At 32.0% G+C, this 16,847-nt stretch overlaps 1 protein-coding gene across 2 annotated transcripts in view; it reads right to left on the bottom strand.

The window, feature by feature from the left end:
• The window catches only part of LOC118193248 (uncharacterized), a 143,163-nt gene that overhangs the window by 43,800 nt on the left and 82,516 nt on the right, over positions 1–16,847 (bottom strand). For both annotated transcript variants that reach the window (XM_085814508.1, XM_085814502.1), the window contains 4 exons: positions 16,297–16,355; positions 10,523–10,593; positions 5,099–5,170; positions 1,057–1,153 (listed from right to left, as the gene is read on the bottom strand). In XM_085814508.1, the coding sequence (XP_085670634.1) occupies positions 1,057–1,153; positions 5,099–5,170; positions 10,523–10,593; positions 16,297–16,355 (299 nt within the window). The remainder of the gene's footprint in view (positions 1–1,056; positions 1,154–5,098; positions 5,171–10,522; positions 10,594–16,296; positions 16,356–16,847) is intronic.

Consider the following 16,847-nt stretch of genomic DNA (forward strand, 5'->3'; position numbering starts at 1 on the left):
ACAATTAGTAAAAAAATTCTATTACTATATAATAATGATAATATTTCTACAACAGCACATGATGGCTCAATATGAAATATAACAAATTTAGCATACTTTTGGAGACGAAAAATTAGTAAAGAAAGCATCAAAATCACAAAAATGTCCTAAAATACTATCTACTCTGAAATTTCCATGATTATAAATTTAATCAGTATATAAACATTTTAAAAATGACTTAGACAGTTATATTATAAAAACACAGCATACAAATATACATTTTTTCATGTTTCTTCAATAAAATCGGCTTCCATTTCTATCATCCGTGACGCCAAACTACACACATAGCCATACTAGAAATTACCCACGATCCTTCAGAAGCAGAATTGATTGGTTGATCTCTCCGCAGTACAAAGCTACAAGCGAAACATTTTCAGCAAAGCTTAGCCATTGTTTCCACGGCTAGATGGAACATCACCTCCAGTCATGCTAGTTTCTCTCAGAACCCTCCTGTTTAAACCAATGCTACTAGAATCTCATTTTTTTGGAAATGTCCAACCTAGCCGCATGTGCCACTAGACGTGATAACCTCTTTATAACTGACAAGAATGATCTATTTTTTCAGACAACATTATCTAAATTTAAGTTACATTCAGATGATAAAAAACCAGTTTTCATTAAAATTAGTCTAATATAAAAGTTTCTGGTACTGCAAGTACCAGAAAAGTACTGTAAAGTACTGCTGATTTTTCAAAAAAATTATTAGTGCCAAAAACAATAAACATCTTAATCTAAATTTGGTATAAAAGACCAGAGAGAAAATTTCATTTTAAATACACAAAGTCATTTTGAAAAGGAACACTAATTTCAAACATTATAAACAAGTACCTCTTTTCTAAAATACAGTTTTTTAAATTACAAATTTTTTAGAGATTTAAAATACCAGTATACACCGATTATGTTAGACAAGTTTCTTAAATCATAAGGAGCCACAAGTTACAGGACATTTAACACCAAGTTGCAAGCAAAAGAAATATTTCTAAAATCATTTAGTCATTCTGTTTAAGTTATACTTACTTTTGCAGTATCATCATACATGAAGCGTGTTAGAGGATTACAAAGAGTTCTCCAAACCACATTCTGAGGTGAAGCTATAATCCCTTTACACAAGTAGCTAGAAAAAAATGTAACTCAAATGTAATAAATAGTACACTTATAGCATAATATAAAACAGCCCTTCTACATACAAAATTAATATTCAGATTAATGCAACAGAATATGAAAGGGAATGCTGGGACATGAAGGTATTAATTGTTCAATGTGTACTTGAAAAGCTTGTATTAATACTGCAAAGTATAATAAAAAGTATGATGTTAACTAAATATCAATGAATAGTTTGCAGAGAATCATGAGACATATAGTGCACACCTTTTTTAAGTTGGTGAAAAAAAGACATTCAATTACTATCTAAATAATCTAAGTACTGTATCATTGTATTTAATAAATCAACTGATTATATCAATAGCATTCAACAATTCAATAACTTGTGCCATTTTGGATACCAATATACATGAATAAATCAGAGTTCAATTAGTCAAGGAGAAAAACAAATGCATCCTTATATGATAGAAATTATCAATACATTTCACCATTCAAAATTTTTAAGAACATTTACATAAATACTGTTACAGACAACATTAATCATGTTAAGATTTCGATGCAAATTTTTCTGATAGTGACTTCGGCATTTGTTTTTCAAAGCAGATTTTACACAGAACTAAGGTTTTCTTTCTTTCTTTAAAAATACTTTGGGGGGGATTGAAAGGTTTCAGATTTTAAATTAAGTCCAAGAATTCTCTTTTTTAATGTTTTGTGTGTTACCTTTATTTATTAAATATCATGTTCTTTGCACTTAAACCGTAAAATTCAGTTCAACAGCAATATTGCAAAATAAATTTAAAATGAGCTTATCTTGAGAATTTCCCATAGACAGTTCAGTGCGCTGGAGATAAAAAGTTCTAAAAGACTATCGTGCTAAATTGGCAAGAGATTGCCAAGCTGGTGGCGGTTTTGGAGATTAATTTTTGTCACAGATTTGACAAGAAATTGCCAATCTTGGTGACATTTTGGTCATATAACTGTAACCATGACTGCAATTAAATGAATATAACTAATCTATATGTGTACTTTAACAGTATCCAGCCCTCATATGTCATACAGTAATTTCGAGAAGTGGAAGGTACTAGAGATTTCTCAGCATTCGGGGGGAAATTATACAAGAGTAGGAACAGCATCAATTTCTCAGTAGCACTTGTTTAGTTCAGCATGAGTTCAGAGTATTGAGATATCTGCGTAGAAGCTTTGCCCTTTCAGATGTGCTTTGTGTTTAATGTTCTTAGCAGTTTGAAGTGTAATTTCTGATTGTGCTCTGGGATACTGTGAAGAACTGTATAAGTATTTTTGTAGGAAGTTCCAGAACTGTAAAGTGTTTATTTTGGTAAAATAAATTTTATCAAGCTATCATAATTTCTGTGTGCATTTAATATATTGCAAAACTGTATGCAAGTAACAATATATTAGTATTTGATTACATATTCTAAATTTTATATTCTTTGACCAATTTCATTTTGTAATTTTTTTCAAGTACAGAAGAACAGCTTTAATTTATCAAAGTACTTTTAAGCATGATGGAAATAAATGAATAAACTTAGTATTGTACCATAAATTGATGTAAAACAAAATTGTTGACTAAAGATTAGTTGAATCTTCATATAAAGTTCTACAAATGTCTATAGCACACTAGGAGAATTCAGATCAAATAAAATTGAATAAGAAAAATTATGAAGATCACTAGAGAGATGTAAGGGGATGAAATTTGCATAATTTAAGTTTCATTAACTGAATAAATTTTGCTTATTGCTGAAGAGTACTTTCATTAAATAAAGGTTAAAAATTAAAAACTAGAGATTATATGTGATGAAAAACTTTGAGAGCTAGCAACTATACTATAGGACAAGTTAAAAATGAATGCCCCAATTTCATATGTGCGCTACGTACAATGTAATAAATGTATTCATTAAAAATGTGCATACAGGTATAATAAGGTAACATAAGCATGTTTTGAGTGTATTCCTCACAGATGTTCGATATATGCTCCTATTGTTCTATGGCATGCATCAAGTCTGAAATATAATTCTTGACAAACTTTATGCAGCATTTCTGTATCTATGCTGGCAATAGCAGCCATAATATGAGCTTTCAAAGCAGTCATGCTTGTTGGACCTGCTTGTACATACATGCAATCTTTTACAAACCACCACAGGAAAAAATCGCATGGGGTGATTTCTGGGGATCATGGCAGCCAAGGCAAAAGTGCATTGTCTGCAGTAGATACAGGATCAATCAACCATTGTGGTAACATTTTATTGAGGTAGCTCTGCATTTCAATCATAAAATGTGGTGTACCATCCTGCTGCAGAACAGAACTAGGCATATCTTCTGTAGCTGTGGTTCCTCTAAGAGTGGTTTCAGAAAAAAGTACAAACTGTAAATAGTTTAATAAGATACTACACAAAACACATTAACCTTAGAAGTATTGCACTGGTGCATGTGGATGTTCAGTATACCCAATTCTCATGTTATGCATATTTACTAATCCATAAATGTAAAATGTTGATTCATCACTGAATACTAACTTTTTTGAAAATTTATCGTACTCCATGCATGCCAGCCTACATGATAGCTAATATAAATATAAACACTATTTATAAAATTGTAATGAAAAATCTTGGGGGCGTGTGGGAGGAAACATTGTTCTGATTTTATTTCTTATGTATTGAATACAGAACAGAGAAAACATCAAGTTTCTGCAATCATTATTTGATCCAAATGGCAGATTTTTCAAACAAATCATGACTTAAGATAAAATAAATAAATAAATAAATAATAATAATAATAATAAAAAAACTGGTGCTGAGACAAACCAACAATTATCTGCTAGGACTGGGGAAGGGTTATTGGCCATAGAAAATTTGGTTTAAAAAATTTTGAGTAAAGAATGTGCTACTGAACTTTTTTGACTGGAAAAGGACAATTCACAAGGACAGCTCCTGCAGGACAGTCAGAGAATCCCATATTTTGTAAAGATGTAAAGAATTCAGCATGTTAGGCCTAAAAAAGGTTCAATCATATAAAACTGCTTTTTGCTGAATGACAATATGCGGTCACAGCATTGTATTCTGATGAAAATATTTCTAAGAAAGCAAAATGTCATAATTCTCAACCACTCCTACTCTTTTCCAGATTTGGATCTATAAACTATTTTTTTTCCCTTTAAAATGAAGTTTCATCTCAAAAGTGATTGTTTTAATAGCACTGAAGAGATTCAGAAAACTATAACATAGATTTAAACAGCATTCCAAAAGATGAAACAAAAAATTCAAAAAGTTCATTTTTGTGTCATATATAGTTGGACTTTCCAATGCCATATTTCTCGCATAATTTTGAGACGGATAGGCCTTTATTCATTTTTTGCAGCAATTCTACTTTTTGTTTAATGGACATCAAAACATGCTTTCGCTTTGTAGATCCTTTGACAGCTCCAGAATTGGAAACTCTTTTTGACATAATTGAAAATTCAAGCTTAATTTTTATAAAATTGCTCTAACAGTCTGCAAAAAATAATAAGCCGGATCCAATTAGAAGATTAAGGAACAGCGCAATCTGCAACATTAACTGAAATACCTTAGATAATTTTAGCCTAGCTTATATTGTCCGTTATACTTTGTACTGTATTGACTTTACCTTAATACATTCTTTTGGAAATAATACCTATCTTATATATTTTTTCCCCTATATCTTAAATTAGGAAAATGCATTTACATAGTTTTACTTCAATTATTTATTACAGTAAATTTTTTATGCTTAAATTTATTACAGTAAAGGATTTAATTACCTTTTGTGTAGATTATATTTAACTACCTAATATATAAATCATTTCCTCCCTTGTAAAAATGCCTATAAATTCACAGTTTTTTGTATGTTAACACCTTCAATAGTTAGGCAAATGCATGTTTGTACAATTCTCTCTCACATAAAGAGATATTTGAAATTAATATACCTCATGACAACACAAGAATCAAAGGATGTGATCTTCTTAAAAACAGAAATGTCTTTATTTGTTTCCTTGTACCTGGAAAATAATAAATGGAATTAAAAAAAATTACAACAAAATACATCAACCCAAAACAGTAAAACACATGATGTGAATTACAGTTTTAATAAATATTTGATTTGAGTTTGGATTAAAATTCTGCTTCGTAAACCTTTAAATAATTAGCAAAAGAAGCAGCTAATTTAATATATAACATAATAAATAAGAAACACATTGATATGATGGTTATGAATAAAAAAATAAGTTATACTGATAAATGCAATTCAATTTTTTTTTTAGTGTTGATTCTTTGTTTACAATTCACTTATCTGGGTATTTTTTATAGCAACATAACATTTATGAAGGTATAAATTCATCAAGGAATTATAGCAAATGATTAATAGGAAAAAATATTATCTATCATATGACTGCATTCCCTTCACTGTGTTTAACTAGATTCAACCAGACATGAGGAATCCTTTTCAGTTTGGGGCCAAATTATCATTCTGTGTCTGAGCTAAAGGCCACACCAAATTATTAAATAAAATAAATTAAATGAAGTAAAACAAGTTGCCATTTAATATTTTATTTACACTTTTTTGCAAAAAAATTGAAGCACCATGAAGGAAGTGGTATTTTTGATGAAACTGAATATATGGAAGTTGAATATCTCATACACAGATAATAAAATGATTTAAAAAATCAAGGTCATAGTACCTGTTCATGGTTCTCAATCACCCATTCAGTGTTCAAATTAGTAGTTCGTCGAACTGCCCCTGGCGGCAATGCGTGCTTAAATTCATCGAAGCAAGGAGTGGTAGAGGTTCCTAATGTCATCCTATGACACATTCTGCCAGGCATTCATCAGCTGTCGCTCCAGATCTGCAATATTTTGTGGTGCCTGAATCTGGTGGCCTACCATGTCCTAAACATGCTCGATTGGTGAAAGGTCTGGTGACCTTGCTGACCAAGAAAGAGTATCAAGCACATGGAGACAGTCCAGAGATATGCGAGTGGTATGTAGCCGGGCATTATCTTGTTAGAAAATTGCCCCAGGATGATGTGCCATGAAAGATAATGCAACCGGCCGCAGGATGATATCAACATATCGTTGAGGTGTTAAAGATGTATGGAGGATGATTTAAAGATGGCCTGCTGTCATAAGAAATAGCACCCCACACCATGACGCCAAGGGTTATGGCTATATGCCTTTGTAAAACAAAGGCTGATTGGGACCGCTTGCTCCATCCTCTCCAGACACGAACACGGTGGTCATCTGCTTCAAGAGTAAAGTGGGATTTATCGCTGAACACTATACGATGCCAGTCTAATAGCAGCCATGATGATCGGCTGCAACACCACTCCAGATGATTTCGCCGATGTTGTGGGGTCAAAGGCAAACATCTTAAAGGCCTCTGTGAACGTAACACCACCTCAGACAAGTGCTGTGAGATGGTGGATGGTACCACGGGAGGTATAGATGTGGCTGTAGTGTGTTGAATAGTCGACAATGATACCGTTGGGGGTGGTTCGGGCCTGGCAATCAATCATCCTATCTTGCCTCGCACTTATGCCCCTTGGCCTTCCAGAGCGTTTATTTCATCGGCAATTTCCTTGTAGTAACCATTGCTGCCATCATCTTTGCACAGCAGTGTCTGTACGCTGCAGGTGGCGGCCTATTGCTCAGTAATGACCACCCAGCTTCATGCAACCCTACAATGTGACCCTGTTCGAAGTTGTTTAGTTATCTTTAAGGTCTTTGATATCGTTGTAATGGCATCTTTAGTTGCTTCTATATGGAATTACAAAGATAAATTTTCTTCCTTTGTTACTGGTTTTATACTTTGCGAATTGCACACTAGAAATGTGCGCTATGATTGCAATTTCTGTTCATTTGCCTTGAAACTTTGATAATTTGCATGTTCAATCAAGATGTTTTTGCATAGCAAATTTTGTCACAATCGCAAAATTCCTTTTTGGTGCTTCAAATTTTTTTTGCAAAAGAGTGCATCTATAATATAACGCTTTAATATAAAGTTTTGCATACATTTTAAATATAATAAATAATATAACAATTTAATGGCCTTTAACTTGAACTAAGACACTATGAATACTGACATTATTGTTTAAGATAATAATCACATGGAATTTTCAAGGTTTCTGTTCATTATTCTTGTCCAAATTTTTGATTTGTTGCAATTCATCCTCAAAAAAGAAACTGGTCACACATACATGTGCTGCTAAAGAGGCAAATGGTTTTTCTTGACAATGCATGTAAATTCATAATTTGCCTTTTTTCAAATAAACTTTATTAAATTCTATCACAGCAATTGTATTGAACTGTGAATTTAGTACTAAATCTATTTGGAGCTCAGCAACTTCTATCAGTAAGTTTTCTGGAGTTTTATTTAAATCAGCAGCAATTAGATGAGCAAATATAGCATATATGGATTACTACCTTCGGTTCATCTCTATGACAATTATAAGAGTTTTATGAGCTGCAGAATAGGAAAATATACTTTTTAGCACTTATCTGACTTTCCAGCATTCTTAATTTATTATAAAAAGCTTTAACATATCCATGAAGTTCATGAACCTCTTGTCTAAGTTTTCTGGTGACATCAAAAAGAAATGCTAAATTACATAACGATTTATCATGTTTCACTTGGTTAATTGTGTTTTCTTTTATATCCATAAAATCTGGAATGTCTCGTTTCATATCATAAAGCCATTTTAATATTTTACCTTTACTTAACCACTCCGCTTCACAACATTAAGGTATACCTTCATAATCTGAAAATATATTTGCAAATACTCCTCAAATTGGTTGCGATTGTGCATGTGATTTAATAACTTCAATACTGGCTATTACAACTTCAAAAACACTTTTTAATTTCATTGATTTGGCATCCAGATTTTGCTGGTGGATAAATGAATGAAAATTTGTTATATTTCCCAGATGAATTTATAGTTCCTTCCTCTTTTATGAGGTATTCCAGTAAATTCCTTCCATGTACCAACTATTGAAACTGCTTCCATTTAGGACCAATTCTCTTGGAAGATTTTTTTCTAAATCTTACCAGTAATTTCTCCTTATGGCAAAAGTGCTGTTGAAATGTGATGATGAAATAAACATCATATGTGATGTTGTGATGTTGTGTGATCTGTGACACACAACATCTGTGATGTTGAAATAAACATCAGTTCTGCAAATAAATATTGATAATTGCACCCTACTGCAAGCATAGAGTGCTGTCATCCAAAGCAATTGAAAATATTTTCAGTTATTTCTTTTAATTCTTTTTATTATATTACCCATTAAACAATGACACATCTCACCAAACATTCTCAAAGTCTTTTTTTCGTTTGCAGATACATTACACTTACAACATCAAGTATACATCTTGTAATAAATTGTCCTTCAAAAATGATTTAGAATGCTTGATGATTTTTTTCACTTATCACAATGCTGGTTACTGAACATTTGTTGCTGAGAATTCAAGCTTTTCTTTAACATCTGTATTTCATCTTTTCATAATTGTCTATCAATTTTTAGGTATTCATATGCCTCAAATGAAAATTGCATTCTTTGCTGATTAATATGGATTCACTGTGTAGCAAAATATGCAGGCAAACTTTTATTCAGAATAAAATAATAATTTTCCATTCAGATACCTTGAATTTAACAATTCTCTACATCAATCTTTTTTTTCATAATCTCTGACACTGTCCCAAATTTAAGAAATATTTAAGACTATTAAAAAAAAAAAACTGTCTTCTAGACCACAGATACTGAAAAGAACACAACACTAAGATAGGTACTTGACAGAATATAACATCAGCTCAGGAACTGAACATAATACAATACTAAAATAACACGTTAGAATACATTCATATACATTAAGTTAATAGCACAACAACTTTGAGCTTGGCGTAGATTTATGTCAAGATCTTGGAGATCTTCTACAGAAATCTATGCCAAGCTCAAGGTTGTTGTGTGCTTATTTTCACTTGTTTTTATGTTTCATTTGGCATGTTTCTTTTCTGTTTTCGTTCATATATGCTGTTAGTCAAACTGAGAAAGTGATTCTGGGGGATAACAGGGTCACATGACATTTCTTAACATGTCTTTATGCAAGCCATATGACATCATTTTAATGTGAATTAGAAGAATACACTATGTTTTCATCAACCATGAATCAGAAAAACTTGAATAAAACAGATTAGGGCCTGGTAAAAAGAAGTAGAGGGCCAGATCTAGCTAATGACAAGTGAACAAAACTTTAGAGGGTCAATATTCATCACAAAATATATGGTTGGCATGCAAGCGGTGAGAAGTTAAAGTGTAGTTTTCCACTGTCACATTTAGAATCAACACAAGAATGAGAGGAAACATTTTAATAACAGGAATGTTATTGATGTACACACTCAACTAATTTTATTTATTTATTTATTTATTTATTTTTTATTTTTAAATTTTGCCCCCTAAGTTACAATTTTTTAAACTGAAACTGGCAGTAGAATAACAAAAAAACTTTATTTTTGATTTGTAAGTTGATACTGCCAATCAGATTTAAATATTCATTAGAATATTTTTTAGACATCACTCATGATATTTTTTTGACACTTTATATAATGAAAGCTGAATTTACTTGCTATGTTCAGTTCATTTTAAATTTTTTTCCTGTTGAATTTATATCTTGTTTATGTAGAAAAAAATAATCAATATTTTTTGGAAGGGGTGGGAAGAACCAAAAGTAAAAAGAGTTAAACCAATCATACTTTCAGAACAACACACTGCAGAGAATTAGCCATAACATTGTCTAAACAGGAGACTATTTATTATTAAATAACATTAAACTGCTGCATATTTTAATGACTTACATATCATGTTACCTGGCCATTAGTTTAAAAAATTTATGGCCAGTAAGCAGAACATGTGGCACAAGCAGTGAAAAGTTTAACACATCACATACTCAGATACTAAAATTGCAAAATTTACAGAATGTGTAGCTAATTAGTTTGTTTCTTGACAGATTTAATTAGGACTGTTGCACTGATTCTCCTAAAATAAATCATTTTGATATAAAAAATAACATATTTTATAATAACAGTCTTAAAAATGTTCAGTTGAATGAAGTGGGGAAAATTCTTAATGCTCTGAAACGTTGTTCAAAAAGTTACAAAATTGATTTTTGGTATTTTTCTCTTTACTGCTCATCCACTCTCTGCAATGTTTATAATATTACCCATAAGACTACCATATCATTATTGTTATGTTTTATAATTACAAAACATTGATAAAAATGTTACCACTTTGGTGACGCAATTATATTTACACACAGATTTTTCAGGAAGGAAACAACTCAAATATTTTAAATATATACTTACATCCATCCACCACTTATTCTTTTCTGATCATCTTCTGTAGCATCAACATCAATTAGTGATGTTCGAAGATTCTAAAAAAATAAACATACAAATTACAATCACAGCACAAAATAAACAGATTTTTACTATAAATTGGCTGTCATTCCTAAAATATAGGGAAAAGTTATTTTCATAATAATAAATTTTTTATAAGTTTAGAGAGTTCAGAAAGAATATCATGAATAACTAAAAACTGAAACTTGCAAGCCCTCTGATAGTTGAAATTAAGCAAAAATAACTTTGATACACCACCAAGAAAACCAAGATGTAACAATAATACCCAATTAAACTTGTTTTGATGATATATTTCTGTCTCTAAAATAAATCATTGATCTACCGTCAACAGGTTTTTTTCCCCTTTCTCTACCTTCTCTTACTTTACTTTTAATGTCTTCCTTTCCACATAACATGCACACAAACTTCATGTTAATGGTTTAAACACTGTTCCACATTTCGTTTTCCTTGCACTTTCAACACAGAAAAGAGTAGATTAAAATATAGATTATCACAAGAAAAGGACTGATTTAATACATCTGAAAAAATGCTTCATTTCTAGAAAATGGTAAATAGTTTTTAAAACACTAAATAAAATGGTACATAGTTTTTTTTAAAAGTTTTTTAGAACAGATTAATTTCACAATTTAAGAATGTTGAGTTTGATTTCACCTGGTAATACCTGCATTTTATCACTCTTCACTGCAGCTTAGTCGACTACACGAAGGAACAGTTAATGTGAAAATTCATTACAAGAATAATGAGTGTTAAGTACATACTATTAGGAAGCTTCATGCAATCTCTGGATGTAAAGAACACCTATGACATGTTGTGTGCATAGTACCGATGGTGCATACAGCCATATCCACAACCGTAACACAACGAATGCAGTCTGTAACATAGCAACTGATGTCTGTATGAACAATGTGACACCTTTTACAGTTAAATAGACTGTCTGCTACAGCTTTTCGGACATATCACACTTCTGCCTGTAGTACTACAATGGTTGGATTAAGAGTTTGGAGACACTGTGGAGAAAGGCTGCTTGACTATGTTATGCATCATCATACTGGAACTGCACCCAATATAATGGTGTGGGCTGGTATTGGATTCCAATCCTGAACTCCCAGTACATATTATCAATACATTTACCAGCCAATGCTATATCTCTGAGGTTTTGCAGCCTATTCTCCTTCTTTTCCTTCAGAGCTTGTCTGCAGCCACACTTCAATAGGATAATATGCGACTACACATGAAGTTCAAGATTTCATCTTAGCCCACCATACTGTACTGTTAACCGGTCTGCCTTTTCTCCAGATCTATCACCCACCAAACATGTCTGGTGAATTACGAGGGAGATGCACTGCCATTCCCCACACAGTGGATCCAAAGCCTCTTTCACTCAGTGCTGATTTTCTCCTCTTCCTTGGATAAAAAAAAGGCTGTATTTCAGGCTGTATTTAATTAAATTTGGTTTCGATATCTCTTGTCCTTCTTCATGTTGCATTTTGGATGGCTAGCAGCGTATATTTTAAGTTGATTTAAAATCCAGAAATTTCCAAAATTGCTGAGGTCCAAATGATTACAGATCCTGGACTTTGTATTGTCTAAAAATGTATAAAATATCTCCAGCTGAGCTACAATGGTAATGAACTCTGCTTAAATTCTCTTTTAATTTCTTTAATATTGTGACACTATTGCTTCATTTCTTCATTCATTGATTTTCTTATTTGGCAGCATAAGGAATATGGCGAGAGCACACAGACAGCACCAAAAGAAACAATAATCAGGCAAGCTACAAGGTAAAAGTAGCCTTGAATCAACCATATCACATATAACCAGCAAATCAAATCTTGGCTCTGGTGAATTCTCAACTGAACAAGGGTTTCAGATGGACAGCCAGCTGAGGAACTGTGCAGTGCTTCAGCAGCCAGACTCTCAACACCATCATTTCTTAATGCATACTATTCTGTATCACAGAACACTGTGACTGAACCACTGATGACTGGAAGCAAGTATTAGGGCCTCTGAGACTTGACCTTGGCTAATGGTAGGCTAAGATGGCCCTAGCCTCATGAAGCCATGGATCCAGTATACCAGGCACGGAACTGTGTATGGTCATAGTGGCTTTGTTATGGTTTGGGGTATTTTTCCTTGCAATGATTGGGACCTTTGGTACTTGTATATGGTCATAGTGGCTTAGTTATGGTCTGGGGTATTTTTTCTTGCAATGGTTGGGACCTTTGGTACTTGTACTACGCATTCTTCCTGCATCTCAGTACATATTTATCTAGGTCATCACATATATCTTCATGCTTTTCTGCCATCCAAATGACAATGAAGTGTAGCAGCAGGATAATTGCTTCTATCAAAGATACCAGCTGGCTACCACATGGTTTGAGAAGCAATCCACTTGAATTCTCTCACTTGAAATAGCGATCAAAATGGCTACCATATAGGAAAAAGCAATGTGCGTTTTGTGGTTCCATAAATGTAAATCCACTGTAACTGTTCAGAGACTTTTTTTAGAAAACTAAAATCTAAAATCATCATCTTCCAAGTAAGGACTCTATTAAATGCTGGTGCCAACAATTTAAAAGGCTTGCGAAATGTGGAACATAGGAAAGGTACTGGTAGACCATTGATGTCAAATGAGGATGTTGATTGCACGAGGGAAGCTTTTATGAGGAACCCTACTATATCGAACCATTCCTATACTAAGCAGCTTTCCTACTAGTCACCATTGCAAAAATCCGACTGCTTTCCTGCTAGTCACCACTGCAGAAATCACTAAAATGGTATAAAAAAATTGTGCTTCAAGATTTGAATGCTGCAATTTAACTCCAATGGTTTGTATACCAAAGTGGAAAGCAACCTTAGATCTAGTTTCAAAAAGAAATCGTATGCCTGTTACTAGATTCTAGAGAATGCAAGGATACAGTTCCCTGAAATTATTTCACGCACCGTAAGTCTTCAGATATGTCATGAATAGAAGGACAACTTTACATGGACACAATATGTGCAGCATTAAACTAAAGCAACACATGTGTGATGGAACATGGAACTCTTTCATGTGTAATTTCCACCAAATTCAACAAGAAATATGGTATCTGTGCAAAACATGTGTATCATAGCCTGCATTATGTATTAAGTCTTGCTTTGAAAAATATCATAGTTTGATACGATTTATTATTTTTTATTTTAAGTTCATATACACAAGTAAGTTTTAAATCATTACAGAAAATATTATAAATTATTATTTTTAAAAGTAAAATAAACTAATTTTAATGAAATTTTACAGTAGCGCTAAAGGGGAATTGTAAGGACAAGGTTTAGGACAAGGGGATGCCATTACCATGATGAATGTGACCATGTGAAAAATCCTATTAAGGTATATAATACTATCTCTCAGATATCGCTACAAAACCATGTTCACGAGGGGTTAAAAAATTCTGAGAACTTTAATAATATAATGTTGAAGGATAATGTTGAAAATATTATAAAAATAGTTCTGAACAGCAAAAAGTTTCAAAAGTAAGAAACTAATACTGTTATAATTTTGTAAACTCAAAATTATTAACAATTGATGTATTCTACTACATGATGATCAATATTTTTATAAATCCAGACAGAGATATACATATGTATATACAGAAATAAAACAAATCAAAATGACAAGCAGAAGACAAAGACTATATCAAAGAGAAATTTAAATATTTTTGCATAACATTCCCATCAAATGAAGCATAAGTAAATATAGAGAATGTTCATGGTAATACCAATTTATGACACATGACATGAATAAATTAAAGGAGAAAAGCATGATTTTATGATCACACATGTACCACCTTGTTTTACGTTTTGAGATGCTTGAAAAGGTAGATATTTAATGAAACTTTTAGGTTGCATAACAAATAATTGAAATAATTTATTTAAACTTAGCTGCTATTGCAGCCTTTACCAATAGCAAAATCTTTTCATGAGTTTCTGGAAAGTTATTTCAGAATCTGACACTATTTCTTTTTTAAAGCAGCCAACTGATTATGTACTGATTTTGAATAAACTCGTTGGGCTCATATTACTCATCTCATAGGAATTCAGTTAGATTAAAATCTGAGAAGGTTAGTTTAGTTCTCCCATACCAGCAATTCCTTCATAGACATTGATTTATGAATGAGACAAATACATGTCGGTAAACATATGCATTTATCCCAATAATTTCCTCAACATGCTGAAAAACACAGCAAAGAATTATTGACAATGTCTAAGCAGAAATGAAAAATCTATCAAGCATGATTTTAAGTATCAATCTAATACTGAATTAAAACAAGGATAATTTTTTTAATTTTATTTTTACATGAAAGCTTGGGCTTTCAACTACTTTTCAACATAACTTCCATCTACATCCATTTATCACATTGTACAACCAGCTTTTGAACCCCACCTTCATTTGAATCTGCCCTCTGATTTGACTGTCATTGATTTGATTGACTGTTCGGTATCCAGCAAGAGCACAACTTTTGATAAAAAAAAGCATTCTGTCATTATTTCATGTAAAAGAAATCTTGAAACTTAAGGAAACTTCATAGATATTGATGAAATTATAAAGCATGATGACCTGTTGCAGATGGTTTGGTTGGTTTAATTATGGCAAAATACTCAAGGGCTATCTGCGTGATGGGAGGGATGTCTTTGTTGAAGGCTTTCTAAGGGAAACTCACATACATGGGAAAAACTACAGAAATAGCATGCAGACAACCTATTTGCCAGGATTTGAGCCCTGGACTGACCATTGTTCAGTGACTTTACTGCTCAACTGCTGTTGGGTCCTGACTTGGTGCATAAAGCTGATAAAAAAGTTCAAGAAAGCAGATACTTAACAATTTCATCATTATCTAATGATGTTCCTTAGTCTCAAGAACTCTGTATGAAAGAATTCAAGAACTTTGTATGAAAATGTAACAGAACATTTAAATCACAAGAAGTTGAGCTCACACCGAGTACCAAGAATGGTTATCAAATCAGGTTCAGATTTCTATGGAGATGGTATTCAGATGCAGGTCATATAACAGGATAAAAGCTTTAATATAAGTGGAAATTGTATTAAAAAAATAAAAAGTAAATTAAGACCCAAGCTTTTACATAAAAAAATGTTGTCCTTGTGTTTATATTGCATCAGAATGGTATTTATATAAAAAACATGCCTCGTACAGCTCACTCTGCAAGAAACAATCCTGCACATTCCAATAATAATAAAGGCTTTATATGGTCCCAGACATAATGTTTCACAACTGATATAATATATGAGTAATGGTAATTTAACATTTACCAGATAGTTTTCACACCTTCAATAGGTCATTAGATTGTAATTGTAATATCAATATCACTGTAACCTGTGTAGTATAATTTTTAGTTTTTGACTTTTAAATAACTTCTCACCCATAGCATTGCATATATTTTAATTCATATCAAACAATACTGTATTATTAGTGGATCCTATATACACCAGCAGCAAGAGCTAACTGATCTTTCAAATGGCTGTCTGCAATATTTACTAATCTGTATTGATTAGTTTTTAGCCGACTCATAGTTATTATTTTACATTTATCGCAACTTTATTTACAATACACTTTTACAGGTTCAACAAGACCAGAATCTCTCAAACTAACCACAACCTGAAAAAATTAGTGAAAATTAATTAAACTGTAATGCATGCATAAAAAATGTTTACAAATATATACCTCTTGAAGGACAGTTGAAATTGAGTACTCTCCCAATGCTTTGAAATCCATACTTTCATCTATAAATCAAAATATATATGAGCATTCTTTCATCTAAATATAATATTTTAAAGACTCATATTTAATTACTAGTAATAAATTATTCATTCAATGCATTAAATATTAGTAAGCACACATGCATGAAAAAATGCTTATTAATCTCACTAAGTGTAGATCTTAAGAATTGAAATGACTTTCCACAAAAAGAAAAACATAATTAAGCAAATACCAGTCATTACAAAAAAAGATTCATTTGAACAGATTAAAAAAAAAGGGGGGGATTATTTTCTGATTATCTACACCTCACTGAAAAATCCCAAAAAGTACTTATGACTCAAAGCAGTACGCTACAAAATGGTTACATGGAGTCATAGTTATGTTCAATAGTTATGCTATATCACCAAAAAGTACTTATATGGCAACCCAAGTTTACATGTAATAGAACATGTCTATTTTTGGTGCCCAATGCCAAAATTCTACAGTACCAAGCTCATGTTTTTTAAGTGAAAAGA

Source organism: Stegodyphus dumicola, chromosome 1 (assembly GCF_044657685.1).
Source record: "Stegodyphus dumicola isolate Sdum_Otavi_A_Nest chromosome 1, ASM4465768v1".
NCBI classification, from domain to species: domain Eukaryota; kingdom Metazoa; phylum Arthropoda; class Arachnida; order Araneae; family Eresidae; genus Stegodyphus; species Stegodyphus dumicola.